Source organism: Nyctereutes procyonoides, unplaced genomic scaffold (assembly GCF_905146905.1).
Source record: "Nyctereutes procyonoides isolate TBG_1078 unplaced genomic scaffold, NYPRO_anot_genome, whole genome shotgun sequence".
Classification (NCBI taxonomy): Eukaryota; Metazoa; Chordata; class Mammalia; order Carnivora; family Canidae; genus Nyctereutes; species Nyctereutes procyonoides.
The window spans coordinates 6,707,179-6,722,259 of record NW_026575160.1 but is presented as its reverse complement, the minus strand read 5'-3'; the positions used below and the strand labels follow the sequence as shown (position 1 = coordinate 6,722,259).

The following is a 15,081-nucleotide window of genomic DNA, read 5'->3' as shown; positions in this document are numbered from 1 at the left end:
ATATGCCAAGTCCTTATGGAATTCTACCTAAGAGATCCTAGTGATGTGATTATAAAATATGATACACCTTCTTCTTTTAAAAATGATTGTGACTTCGTATCAGATAATCTTCATACCTTCACTGTGTTTTCCACAACTGTAGATACAATATAGTATCTGGTTGAACCATAATGCTGCACATTACTTCTTGCCGCTATTTGCATTGGCTTCATTTGATCTTTTTTGATAGACAATGTCATCAAATAACACAAGATAAAAGTAAAATGAGCAGTGCTAGGTGAGACATAATGTAATAGTTAAAATAGTGCTGTACTTTGCAATCTATATATTTAAAACCACCTCTATCCTAATATTTTCAATTGCAATCTATACAATAACCTAAGGACTATTGGCATGGTAACCAGAACATTTAACTTAACAAAAAAGAGAGAGGAAGGAAAGGGCAGACTACTTTTAACAGTGTTCAAGACTATAGTATGATACATTATGTACAACAATGTGAAAATTGAATTCTACATATCAAAAAAAATCAAGAACTAATAGAATGTTTCATTGATCAGACTGGGTGAGTATATCCAGCAGTCACTGATCTCAACAGGTAAACTAAAAATAACAGTGAGTTCGTTTTCCTTAGAAGTAACTGGTGTGACAGGCTTTGGGATGAATTTAAAGCCTATTAATTACTTGTATACTTATGTAGTATAATTTTAGTGTCACAAGTATTTCCTTACCAGTGGAGTTTCAATGAAACCTTGATATCTATATAGAAATCAATATATAGAGAAATCTCTATATAGATATATCTGCAATAAGTAGAATCCTTAAACACTAAAATCAAATCATTCAGAAATATAAACAGATAGGAAATAATATCCATTTACCAAAACCTGCAATGCATTTCATATTCAGATAATGACTTTAATTACAAATCCTGGAGCTAAATCTTTGCCTATTACCTGTTGCATAAAAGCAGCCTGCTCCCCAGATTCCATTTCCTGGATCTGAGCATCTTCATCACTGTCCACTGGTTCCTCCTTGACCTTCACAGCCCCAACTTGTCCCAGTGTGTCATCCACACAAGCACTGCTGTCGCTCCTAGTGCTGTTGCCACTAGAGGGCGCTCTGTCTTCCTGCATCGCCTGGTCCCCTGAAGCTCTTCCTCCGCTTCCTCGAGGTGACTGCCTGGTTGCTTCAGTTGTTCAATAGATTTCGAAAGCAGCTAGAAGAGAGTGTTCAGGGATTCAAAATTCAACAGTTCTTGGTGGTAACAGAGAAGCAAAATACACACTTTTATTTCTAATGACTCTACTTCAGTACGTTCTGATGTCTAGTTTCTGGACATCAATTTCAGAATGAATTTGTATGCAACGAACTTCCTCAAGTAATACTAAATCTGAAGCAAGTCTCATCACTTCCATATTGTATTGGTGTAGTAGGCAGAAAATGAGGTCTTTAAGTGCCTTTTTAATTTTTTATTATTTTTTTAAAATTTTTTATTTAGTTATGATAGTCACAGAGAGAGAGATAGAGAGGCAGAGACACAGGCAGAGGGAGAAGCAGGCTCCATGCACCGGGAGCCCGACGTGGGATTCGATCCCGGGTCTCCAGGATCGCGCCCTGGGCCAAAGGCAGGCGCCAAACCGCTGCGCCACCCAGGGATCCCCTAAGTGCTTTTTTTTTAATGGATTACTCTCTAACACACTTAGAAAATGGTGGGGGAAAGGTAAATAAGCTTTTTTGATGGGAATCCTAAAACTTTCACAAGTACAGTTTGTACTGAGACAATGTAATCCAAATAAACCTGAGAATATTTTTCTTTAAAGATAAAGTGTAATGGAATTAATGGAAAGGTAGTGAAAAACTTCCACAATCTCATTTTTTTTGAGAATGTCAACCACTATAACACACAAGCACAAATGCTAAGTCCTCATCTATCTTATTTTCCCATACCTAAAGGGTCAAATGATAAAACATCTTCTTATATGTACTGGTAAAACATGGAAATACTGATTTGGAAATCCTAAACTTCAAAAAGATGTGGGATTCTTAAAAAATGTGATAGCGCTAAAAATGTTTTATGAACATATCCAGGTTAAATAATAAGAATTATTTTTAATCGGAAAACTATTATTTAGACCTTTATTTTATAATTAAATTATACTTAATCTTCAGAAGTATATGAATCAACTGCTCAATGATTTAAAAAAATGAGAACATACCTAACTTAAACAACAGCAAAATATCACAGTATAAAAGCTCAATAAATGGAGTAAAATTCTCAAGATGATTTCATGTCACAGGTCTCTTGTTTTGATTCACAATGACCCCAGCGACTGATCATCTGCAGATCTTGAACTGTGGTTTCAAGAGTGATTAGAATTTTCTGTTAAGTCAGAACCCATGTAAGTAATAGGCCAAATATTGTTAATAAACAGCACACTTGGGATCCCTGGGTGGCGCAGCGGTTTGGCGCCTGCCTTTGACCCAGGGCGCGATCCTGGAGACCCGGGATCGAATCCCACGTCGGGCTCCCGGTGCATGGAGCCTGCTTCTTCCTCTGCCTATGTCTCTGCCTCTCTCTCTTTCTCTCTCTGTGACTATCATAAATAAATAAAAATTAAAAAAAAAATAAAAATAAACAGCACACTTAAGAATATAACTGCTAAAATCATGAATACTAATATTTCTTGGTACAGTTTAAGCTTATCTCCCCCACCCCCCACACCTAACTATGTTTTTAAGGCTAAACACATGCTTAGAGTTAGAATACTTCTACATACTCCAACTCTGAAGGGTGTCTTACTCTCTTTAGGCTTACAGACTTTCCTCCAGGCTACATCACCTCAGAGGGCTGTACACCAACTGACGAAACCCTCCACTTTCACTGTAGGTAAAGTTATTGGGATTTTTTGTTCATTTGTGCAACAAATATTTATTGAGTGCCAATTGTGTTCAAGACACCATGCTAATAAGCACTGGGAAAATAGCCATTGCCTTGCCCTCATGGAGCTTATAGTTTAGTGTGTTAGAAGGGAACCAGATAAATAAATGTATTCTGATTTTCAAGTAGGGTAAATGAAATGGGAAGAAGCCCGGGGTGTTATGAGAGTACACGCTAGTTGGCACAGGAGCATAACTGTGGGTTAAGAGAGGTTTCACTACTGACAGGGTGCTATGTTTAGGTTGAGACGTGAAAGAGGAAGGATAGAAAGGAAGTTCTAGTTGCATGAGTGTAATGGGTTGAAATAAGGGTAGAGAGCATTTCTGGCAGAAGGCACAGTACATATGCTGAAAAGGAGTCCAGTGTGTTGGAGCAAATGAAAGGCCAATGAGGTTTCAGCACAGGAAGATGGGAAAAAATGCTGGAAGATGATATTGGAGAGAGTAACACAGTTTATAATGTATTTGGGTTGAGAACAAGATTCTATAGAAATAAAGTACAAATTAGGAAATAAGCCATTAATAAGATATAAACATCACCAATCTTAAGTTAGACATAATCAAACCAAGAGAATAGATACCAATCAAAATTTATGTCAAAATGAAGAAGGCAAATTTAAATATCAATTTCCTTTGTACCTACAGTCTACCATCTATTTTCCTGGGCTGTCAGCATAAGAACGGTCGTCCCATCATTCTTTAAATGTTTTTGAGTACTTTTTAGGAAACTATTTGCAGGACTTTTGTACCAATGCCAAATATTTACATAACAACATTAAATACACAATACCTTGCATACTGCTAAGATTTTGGAGAAGAGGGACAATGTAATATTCCTAAGCTTTGATTGTACATCTATAGGATCCAACTTGATCGGCTGTTAGAAAAAGAACACGTGACACCATAGAAAACAGGCAGGATTTTAATGGAAAAGTCCCAGTTTGGGCTGGGACCCCAGGGATAGGGACTTCGGGTGACAAGTATCCACCCATTCTTCAGAGAGAAAGCTCATCAGCCAGCCCTTACCCCTGTCTCTCACCTCAGATGTGACATACAAGAGGATGATAGAGGGTCTTGTGGGGAGAAGAGATTGATATAAGGAAAGGTATCACTCAGGTGAAGGAGGCTGCAAAAGTCCCTCAGAGGGACGATCTGCAAGCAGACGGCTGCAGTTCATCGTCTAGATGGATGCATGTGGAGCTGCAGAACTTTTCCCTCTCATTGCTAAAGCTTAGCTGGAAAAATTCATGGGAGCTAGCACATCAGGCAGAGCTGGGGGGCCAAGGACATGTATGAGGCAAGTGGACACCTCTGGGAGGTGTTCAAAGTTCCTGTGCATAAGAGCCTCTGGGAGGAAGGCAGAAGGAAACTATATGGGATGTGTGGCCCTGAGAGAAGAACTGAGGGGCCGTTCATGAAAGGTCCACCAGGAAGCACAGGACCACTGTCCAGAAAATGTCACATCAGAAGTCCCCCTTTACTGAGGAGTGACTGCCACTTTCATAGCTTCTGGATGTTTGACTATGCAGAGTATTTAATCACCAAGAGGAAAGTGCCCCTACTTTCCTTTTCCTTAGCAGTGAAAATAGGGAAAGTCTATTGCTATTCTTCTCCTTTCCAGTCCCAGTTCCAACAAGTCTTAGGACCTTGACTTCCTCACATCCAATAGTCTTTTTATCTGCTCTTCCTCAGTGCCCAATGCTATGATCATACCCTAGCCCAGGTCTTCACTGGTAGCTGTGCACTTTACTAAATCTGTTTCAAACATGACTTCTTTCTGCTTCATTCTCAATATATTCTGACCTTAACCATTCTCCAGCTCCAGAGGGTCCTCTAAGTGATTGAGCCTAACATATTCTCACTCCCTACCACTCTTCATCCTCTCACTTTCCTCCTTGCTAGACTAGGCTCCATTTTCCATCATTAAAAATCACTCCTTTGGGGCACCTGGGTGGCTCAGTCAGTTAAGTGTGTGACTTGATTTCGGATCAGGTTATGATCTCAGGGTCCTGGGATCAAGCCCCATGTCGGGGTTCTGCCCTTAGCGGGGAGCCTGCTTGAGATTCCCTCTTTCTCTCTCTCCCTCTGTCCTTCCCCTTGCATGCACAATCTCTCTCAAATAAAGAAATCTTAAAAAAAAAAATCACTCCCTTACGTTGTCTTCAACTCCCCTGCCCTTTTCTTTCTTTTTAAAAAATATTTTATTTATTTATTTGAGAGAGAGAGAGAGAGAGAGTACTAGTGAGGTGAGTCTCAGATAGGGAAGCAGACTCTCCTCTAAGCAGGGAGCAGAAGGTGGGACTTGATCCCATGACTCCAGGATCATGACCTGAGCTGAAGGCAGATGCTTAACCAACTGAGCCACTCAGGCGCCCACCCCTGCCCTTTTCAATACGGGTTTTACTGGAAAAGTAAGACTTCCAACCTTGGTTAATACTACATCTCTGCCAAACCCAAGCAGCTGAATAAGCAAGGAAACAAACAAACAAATTACAATCATGCTGAATGTTTCTCTTCAGATTCATGAGCAAAACCCTCAAAAGGGCCCTCATCAGTACTGCCTGGCAATCCTACTACATTTCTGCAGTTAATTCACTCCCACTCTTTCAATGACAATTTCAAACTACCTCCTCTCTCCTCAAATCTCGAAAACCAGACCTTTTCTTCACTCCCTGCTGATGCCTGTGCTTGTTATTTCACTGAGAAAACAGAAGCCTCCAAAGAGAAACTCAACATCCTGCTACCATCGCATTTACCAAGCTGTCCCATTCACCCTTCCTCCTGTTCTAAAAGTGATGTCTGCACTTTTATCTCCGGCAATCCCTTGGCTTATGGCCTGTATCCTATCCCTTCCTGCAATTATCCACCCTGTCCTCCAACATACATTTCTCCTCTCTGCTGGAATATTCTTATTGGTGCATTTTCAGAAGATAATCTGTCTTAAGTAAAACCTCCCTTGCTCCCCCAACACCATTATGTATCTCCCTTCACAGCAAAACTCCTTGAGCTATCTTTCTTTACTGTCTTCATTTTTCTTTTCCCATTCTCATTAGAATTCACACCAACAAGGCTTTCATCCACACTATCTGACCGAAATCTCTCTTATTAAAGTCAGTAATGACTGTGTTCATGCCAAAATCAGTGGCAATTTAAACAGAATATTAATAAGTGTTAGTGAGGGTAAAACATCCCAAAAAAGGGCACCAAGACACAATCATAGCATCTTTGAAAGTAAGAGACTGATATCACTACTGTGGGTGTAGCTAAAGACCAGATGAACTGCATGCTAATTTCCTGGAATATAATTTCCCATAGATAGCAAGTAAGTCAAAGAAAATCTCTAATAGTGATCAAATGCTGAATGTTCACAGAATATGTCATATGTACATTTTACTCAAGAAAAAAAACCTTCTGAAATCTGACCTGTTAATGTATTTCTGAGGTCACAGATGTACCCGGAAATCTCATCGTGTAGTCCATGAATCAATTTTGATCAGTATTTACAACCTCACTGACACAGATACGTATATAACAATTTTCAGTGTGCAATAAAGAAACAATGTCATTTGTTCTAGTTAGTTCCTTTGGCTTCATCTACACTTGTGATGCACTAAAGGAAACATGAGAGAGAGAAGTGTCAGAATGAATAACACTGTGATAACTGGGCAAGACGGCCAAATAGCAGAATGATCTTCCAAGGGTCGAATTCCTCGATGGTTTGTAAAAGAAATGTTTCTTGACATAAAACAGTAACTTAGGAGTAGAGATCGTGTACATATAAAATGTAGTCATTGGAAAATTTCTAATAACACCCTTCAAATCCTTATTTTGTAAAGAAGGAATTTCACTTCCAGGAGAAGCTGAGCCATATCCAAAGAAAAGAGTAGAAACCTAGAATTTTTTTATACCCTTCCACTCTGCATTCTACTCTGAAACAGCTATATTCTGATGACAACTGTACTAACACAAATAATTCCAGTGTCTCCCCTGCCCAGCTCCAAACTTACACATTCAGCTGCTTCCTTAACATTTTCCCTTAGATCTAGAATATCTAACAGGTTTCATAAACTACAAGTAGTTCAAAGAAAACCTTTCTTCTCCTTCACCTAATTTTCTCATCTGAGTAAACAGACAATACCCAAGTGCATAAGTCAAAAATCGAGGATTTGTCCTGCTTCTAACTCATCTTTTTAATAAATACCGAAAGCTTAACTGATATTAGGAACAGTGCTTTGACACTTTTCTTCCCAGATTATGCAGCAAATGTCAATGTCCCCACAAGCAATAACATTTTTTTTTTCACCATCTCTGAAATACAATGTGCTCTTTTGCAAAGTTCCACAAAATACAAAAGTGCTCGATGGGATCTCCTGGAGATGGTTTTGCAGAATATAAACACATAGAAAAAGTTAATCTAGACCTCTTTTTCCAGGTATTTGACTAAAGCTGTTTTTGTTTAAGCAGTCAAATTTGCCAGAGTGGAAAAATTAACAATTAACATCAGCAAGAAAAATCTACAAACCAAAGTCACAGAAAACTGGCCTGCCAGGTTTAACTTATTTGAGATTTTTTAAATAAAAAATTACTTGATGTTGTTTGTAAATTTCTATTTACGAAGACATTCAGTACTCCAATTATGTTATGTTGTATGTGTTTTTGAACTTCAAATGTGACCATTACAAAGATGGTATGGGCTAACCCTTTTCTAATTTGCACTGTCGCTGAGCGGCCCCAGATGCAGGGAGGAGCTGTCTGCTTACTCTCAGTGGGGTAGCAGAGTATCCCTTTGGTTGAACATCTGGAGGTGATCCCCCAGCAAAGTTGAGCTGTTGCCTTGCTGGCTACAAAACACAAGACGAAACATCTGTGTGACAGATAAATGTGCAAGCCTGTGTGAATCTCGGCTGAGGGCCCATCTGTAAAACACACCACGTGTCATTCGTCTGACACCAGGTGAGTTACTTTGGTGGGGAACCCAGCTGAGAGGAAGATGATGGCTGTGCTTCTCCTTCCCCTTTTATCTGTGCCTCTTCCTCGTCTGTCAGTGTTTCTCTGTATTGCCTGCACACAGCAATTGTATTAAACACTAAGAACGGTGCAGGCAGTCTATGACCACTCTGGGTTTGTAACACACACGTGCATCCCCACTCACACTGACATGCTATAGACCAGATATGATAATTTATCTAAATCCCTAACCTTCAAGTGTTACGGTTCCATTCTTATCAATCTCTGCTAGGATCATAATTACAGTAAGTCCATAATTTCACTGTTTATATTCTACATTAAATATCATATATTCTAAGTAGCAAATGATGTAAAATTCATGAAATAATATTTAAAGGCTGTGCTGTTAACCTTTATACATGAGCACATGAAGCTCCTCTCCGTGTAAGTTGCACTAACAAAGTCTGGAAGTCAACACAAGCATAAGTGCTATCAAATAAAGTATCTTTAAATTCCATATTTAACATTTTTTTCCCACAGTGATCTTTCATGTACCCACAAATATCTTCAGATTTGGAATGGCAGCTAAGAACAAGAGCGTATAAGGAGTAAATCTGTTTCTGATGGACATCTGGTTTTCTGAAATTGTCAACAACCCATTAAGCACAAGTGTTTGAATGTGATTATTAAACTATGCAAAGTGACCTTCAACCTAACTCATCACTTTCCTATTTTGCCTCAGATCTGAAGACAGATTTTACTTGGGGAATGGCACAAGTTTTGTTTTTGTTCTTTTTTGTTTCTTTTAAATAAATGCAAAATTCTTCTTTTGGAAAATGAAACCTTTCCCTTAAGCTCCAAGGAAACTAGATTTTAAAACAATGATAAAATTCTGTCTCAAATCACAAATAGATTAGGTATGTACCAACTGTTCTCAAAAACAACATGCAGAACACGGAGGGCTTTCAAACCAAGAGGTCTACTTAGAGAAGAACTCTGCCTCGAGCCAAAATACTCAATGCCATTTCACTCCTGTGAGTTTTAGGGAAATCACCAGAAGAACCAAGCTAAATAATAAGAGAGAAATATTTCTAAATACTGCCTCATTATTCACACTAATCAAAAGTCTAACTGAAAAATGTCCCTTCTTACTGATATTGAGGGGATATAAAACTAATCTAGGGACCAAATGAATTCTTCATAAAATGTGTTTATCTGTTCAACTTTAAATGATTGTCTAAAAACAATGCCTGTTGGGCAGCCCAGGTGGCTCAGTGGTTTAGTGCCGCCTTCAGCCCAGGGCGTGATCCTGGAGACTCGGGATCGAGTCCTACGTTGGGCTCCCTGCATGGAGCCCGCTTCTCCCTCTGCCTGTGTCTCTGCCTCTCTCTCTCTGTGCCACTCATGAATAAACAAATAAAATCTTTAAAATAAATAGATAGATAGATAAATAAATAAATAAATAAATATAAAAACAATGCCTACAATTAAAATATCCTTTTTTTCTGGCTTCAAAACATCCTAATAATTCAATTAACTTAAACAAGTGTTAACTTCTGGAAAGGGTGCTGAAAATTTCCTCCTTCCAGTGCTTCAAGTTAAGTTTGAGAAAGTTACTCATCTACTCTTTCATTAGTCAGGCAATTTTTATTGAGCACTTACTATATGCCACATCCTGAGAAGAGCAGTCAGTCGGGAACCTCTCAAAGGAGGAAGCACAAAGTAAGCAACTGAAGATTGGAACCTAATGTGGTAGGGAATGATGGGGAAAGGGAGTGTCTGTGTCTAATCGGTATGGGTAGGGAAGGCCTCTCAGAAGACCTGAGGCCGGAGCTAAGAGAGACTCCAATACCAAGATCGAGTCATGAGAAGATCCAGAGGTGGAACATTCCACACAGAACGGTGGCCAGCACAACTGGGGATGGAATGACATTCTCCACAGATGGGAGAAGAAGCCAGCATGGCTGGAAGTCAGCAAGGAAGGGAAGAGAGTAGGAGATGAGGTCAGTGATGGGGGCAAGAGCCAGATCACGGCAGCCTTGTAAGCCACAAGAAGATGTTTGGATTTTATCCTCTGTATGATAGGAGCAGCTGGGGGGTTTTAAGCAAGCCCTTGATATGATTTAATTTGTATTTGTAAATGGTCACTCCAGCTGCTATAGAAGACTGGATTTAGGTGGGCAAAAGTAGAAACAGACAGACTGACTTTCAGAATATAAAATCCTCATCAAGAGAACGTAACAGGACCTAATTAGAACACAAAGAAGCTATTTTATCTTCTTTCTTTTTAAAGAGTTATTTATTTATTTATTTATTTATTTATTTATTCATTCATTCATTCATTCATTCATTCATTCATTCATGATAGACATAGAGAGACAGAGAGAGAGAGAGAGAGGCAGAAACACAGGAGGAGGGAGAAGCAGGCTCCATGCCGGGAGCCTGATGTGGGACTCGATCCTGGCACTCCAGGATTGTGCCCGGGGCCAAAGGCAGGCGCCAAACCGCTGAGCCACCCAGGGATCCCCTATTTTTCCTTCTTTTATAGCACTGTGCAATTTTATGTTCTTTTTATTTCATAATAGGATTTTCCCCCAATAATCCACTTTCCAATATTCAGTTGATAGTACACTTTCTTTCAAAGTTTTCTTTCTTTGCTTTTTAAGGGTAATGGAATATAGATAGAGGCACATTTAAGGAAAGGCACCCTCGATGACTTTAGACTGTGTCTCAGAATAGACACGATCTCAAAGTCAGTAATTTTCCAATCAATTGATTCATAATCAAACCGTTCTCCCCATTAATCAACCCTTGCTTTGGTAATCTGGAGAGCAGCACAAGTCCTATTGAAAATGGATGACCAAGAGTAAACCCCAGAAAATAATTGCCACATGGAAACATGGGCCCCAGTGTAGTCAGATTTTCAATTTTTCAGACAATGCCAGAAATCCAGATTTGTATTTGAAATCTTTCTATTTTTAAAGATTGACCAGTAATTCAAACGCTTTTTGAGATACCAGGCAGGCCAATGACAGCAGTTCAATGGAATGGATTCAGTCCACAGAGTGTCTGCCTATGACCTCTGAAAATAATCCCTTATGGCCCTTCTTAAACATTCTATGGTTTAGATCATTTAGAGCTGATATCTGCTTGCTCTTAAAATATACCATCCTTCATACTTGAGATTTGTTTTATGTTCCTTCCATGGTCAAAAATTTAACTACTTTGCCAGGGGTTGGAGGTAGGGGTAGCGACTGACGACAAAGGAGCAACACAAGGGAAGCTTGTAAGTTGAGGGAACTGTTCTGTATCTTGACTGTGGTAATTATATGACGATATGCATTTGTCAAAAATCACTGAATTGTACAGCAAAAGGAATACATTTTGCTGTGTAAATTATACCTCACTAAATAATTCAGTAATTAACCATAATACTGTTCCAAAGAGAAAACAAGGTCTGCTTCATGATGAATACAAAGGCTCAAGTTGGAACAAAATTTAGTGGTTTGGTTTACAACAAAGTAGCTTGATGCAAGATTGAGGCAAGTAGGAAATGTGTATCTTGGAAGTATTTTAGCACTTCCAGACAACCATTTTCATTAAAAGAATAAGGAAAATAAAACTATTAGTGCTACATAAGAACATAAATACTGCATTAGATTTCAGTAGTGCCGACCATGTTTACAAAGCACTTTCAGTACATCCTTTCATGTAGTCCTCACTATAAACCTTTAAAACATGCAGATTAGAGAATTACTGGATGCAGAGGTTTAGTACTTTGTTCAAAGTTGCAAAACTAATAAATAATCCTGCAGGACATCAGAAACTTCTCTTGGAAAGGTTATCAAGTATTTGAGATTTTGCAATTCATATAAGCTCTTCATTACATAGAACTGCCTTTGACTAGAAGGATCTGTTCACAGGTCTATGGGTCATTCAAGGGAAAGTACATGCCTTCTTTATTTTCATTTGCAGTATGCAGCACAATAGTTGCTAATAAATCTTTTTGGAACACCATCAATGACTCCATGCCAGGAAATTATTTTTTAGAAGTGAGTTTTTATTGCTGGTTGATACAACCAAGTTGATAGCAAGAGAGTAACAGTGCCTTTAGGATATGGGAGCTTAGCCCTGAATGCAATTCTGCCTGAAGGAATGGGAATCCTCTAGATCATATGACACTTCAGGGTCACTATGATCCCTCAGATTTCATAAATATTTAGAGGAAGGGCAGAAATATACATGGGAAGAAAACTAAAATCAGGAATTTAGAAGCAACCAAAATCTGTAACAAAGAGACTGCCACATATTGGTGGTTTTCATGTCCACAAATCACTTAGCTTTATTAAAAATTCCTTAGTAAGACTTAATTATTTCATCCTGTCAAATGAAACTATTTGTCAAGGTTGAGAAACAACCAAATTATTTAGCTTCCCTCTCCCTTTGAACAGCCTGGAATCAACATCAGTCAAACCACTCACATGGCTTAATTCCCCAGATATTTTTCTTTCCCCTATTTTCTTACCTCATAGTCCTGTCCAACTATTGTTTTTCTCATTCAGTAAAAGCGTCTCTGACTAGATTAACAGTGCAGAGTGAAAAGGAAAGGTCGAGGTCCTTCCCTTGGTCTTCAAGTTATGAAAGCAGCACTGGGAACGTTTATGAATGTTACACATTAATCCACTGAAATGGTCATTTAGTTTCTTTTACAAACACAGGATTTCATCACATCTAATAATAAAGCAACAAGCCATTTTCTGTATATTATAAACCATCCACTCATAATTATGTCGTGAAATGCTTCTATAAGAATTTTCTGTGATGATGTAAGCCAGTATTGCAGTAAGTGGTTTTTTTGAAGCTCAGCACATACCTACATGGATCTATTTACATTGGGCTAATCATGTCGAAATAACATCTATTTAAGGGCAAAGTCAAAGTTTCTTCTGTAAACCTCTATAGATAGATAAATAATCTAGGGGGCTTTTTACTGTTATAAAATTAAGACTGCCTTTCGGTGCCTGCTCAAGTTTTTGGACATACTATCCATCTAATGGGCAAAATGTAATCCTAAATTGTTGATTAAAGACTCTGCCTGGAAACATACTGTCAAATGGATAGAGAGAAATTAAACCTGACAACAGTAATGCCTACTTTCCTAAATGAAAGCCCAGTTCAAGTTTCTACTCATCCATTTTTCAAAACTTGAAACAAGGCATTTTCCAACCACCCATCGATGAGATGCCAAATTTGCATTTTAGTTGAACTTGATGAAGTCAGTAGACTTTCAGCATCAGGCTCACTGAGAGCTCTTAGGAGAAGACATTTGCCCAATCTAAACAAAATAACAATTTTACAACATGCAAGAAAGGAACGAAGCATGGCCTGGCCGTACTGCACTCACACCGCACTGCTGGAAAGCTTTATAATCCAACGGATATCTGAATGTCCTACCATCAGATCCACATAAAAAGACTTCCAAATTAGTAACTGGATGGAGGGCAATGCATGAAAAGTTGGGAAGTAGGGTCAGGAAAAGGAGTTTCTTCATCCTGGCAAATCCAAACCAATACCAAAATTAATAAATACATAAAATCAGATCATCTTCCTGTTTTGTTTGCTTGTTTGCCTTATCTTTAATTGTGAGTTTTCTACTTTTTGTCAAAAATAAAACTCAGGGGTGCCTGGGTTCCTCAGCCTCTTGAGCATCTCCCTTTGGCTCAAGTCATGATCTCAGGGTCCTGAATGGAGCCCCACATCAGGCTCTCTGCTCAGCGGACAGCCTGCTTCTCCCTCTCCCACGAATGCCACTTCCCCTGCTTGGGCTCTCTCTCATTCTGTCAAATAAAATTTAAAAAATCTTTTAAAAATAAAATAAAATAAAGTGGGGAAAATGTCTTAGGGTGCCTGGCTGGCTCAGTCAATAGAGCATTTACATGATTCTTGATCATGTGACTCTTGATCTCAGGGTAGTGAGTTCAAGGGCCATGTCTGGTGTGGACCTTATTTCAAATAAAAATTTATATAAAAAAGGGAAAATCTTATCTCCTGCTCAGTGATAAAAACAACACTACAATCCTAAGTACACGTTTAAGGTTCAGAACAGGCTTCTGTGTCATACAACCTATGTGAAAATTCCAGCTGTCAACTGCTAGCCCTGTCATGTTGGTTAATCCTTTAATATTAAATTTAATGATATTAAAAGAGTGACTTGTTAAGTATGAGAAGTTAACATACATAAGAAAATTAGCATTGTGTCCCATCTTACAATGGATCCTCCTCATAAAAGGGAGCTGGTATTATGTGAAAGATCTAATCCCTAAGGTGCCTACGGAGAAGGTGCTGGGAGGAAGCACAGTGCATAAAAGAAGGGGAGGGAAAAACACACTCGGAGTAACAGGTGCAGCAAAAAGCAAAGATCGGTTCATCGTCCTCATCTAATTATACTCAAAATTTTACTCTTCTCACAAGGAAGTCATGGGTATAATTACTTTTATTAAAATAAAGCTAATACAAAATGTTCCCCTGCTGTTTGATAATAGGAAATGTGACTTAAAAATGTAGACTTTCTGAGATGCTACATTATAGTTGTTGGTCAAATCAACCTCCTTGGGAAAATATACTTTGCTCAAGAGTGCACAAAATAGTTCTATTTTAGAACTGCCTTCAGGGATACATTATAAGGAAAAAAAATAACATACACACATATGCATGCTATGTTTGTGTGTGACCATGTTTGTGTGTGACCACAGGCAAGAAAGAATATAGTCCCCTGGGTTGCTGTGGATGGATGATCGAGGACAAGGAGTAGGTATGAATCATGAGGGGTTATGAAGAATACGTAACATTTATGTTAGAGAATTATCTCAAGAAAAAGAATACAACAGATACTATTCAAAGAAAGGGTCAAATTCTCTTCCAAAAACTAATGAAAACTCCCCATTTGCTCCATTCCAGCATTTGAGCAGAATTATACTCATGCCTTGCTTGTCAGACATAATATCTACCTATTTTAATAAGGGCAATGCAGGACATCTGCTTGGCCTCCCCTTTACTAATCTCGTCTTAGATATATTTTTATTATGATAAAATAGCACTCATGTCAAAATGCCTAAGTATCATAGTAATAAATATATAATAAATACTTATATCTACGGTGAACCTTGACATATATATCATCTCATGATTTATGTG

General features: G+C 38.5%; 1 protein-coding gene across 1 annotated transcript in view; it reads right to left on the bottom strand.

The window, feature by feature from the left end:
- HDAC9 (histone deacetylase 9) overlaps positions 1 to 15,081 on the bottom strand; it is a 910,451-nt gene that overhangs the window by 353,365 nt on the left and 542,005 nt on the right. The window contains 2 exon segments of the mRNA XM_055314616.1: positions 957 to 1,150; positions 1,153 to 1,219. Of these exon segments, the coding sequence (XP_055170591.1) occupies positions 957 to 1,150; positions 1,153 to 1,219 (261 nt within the window).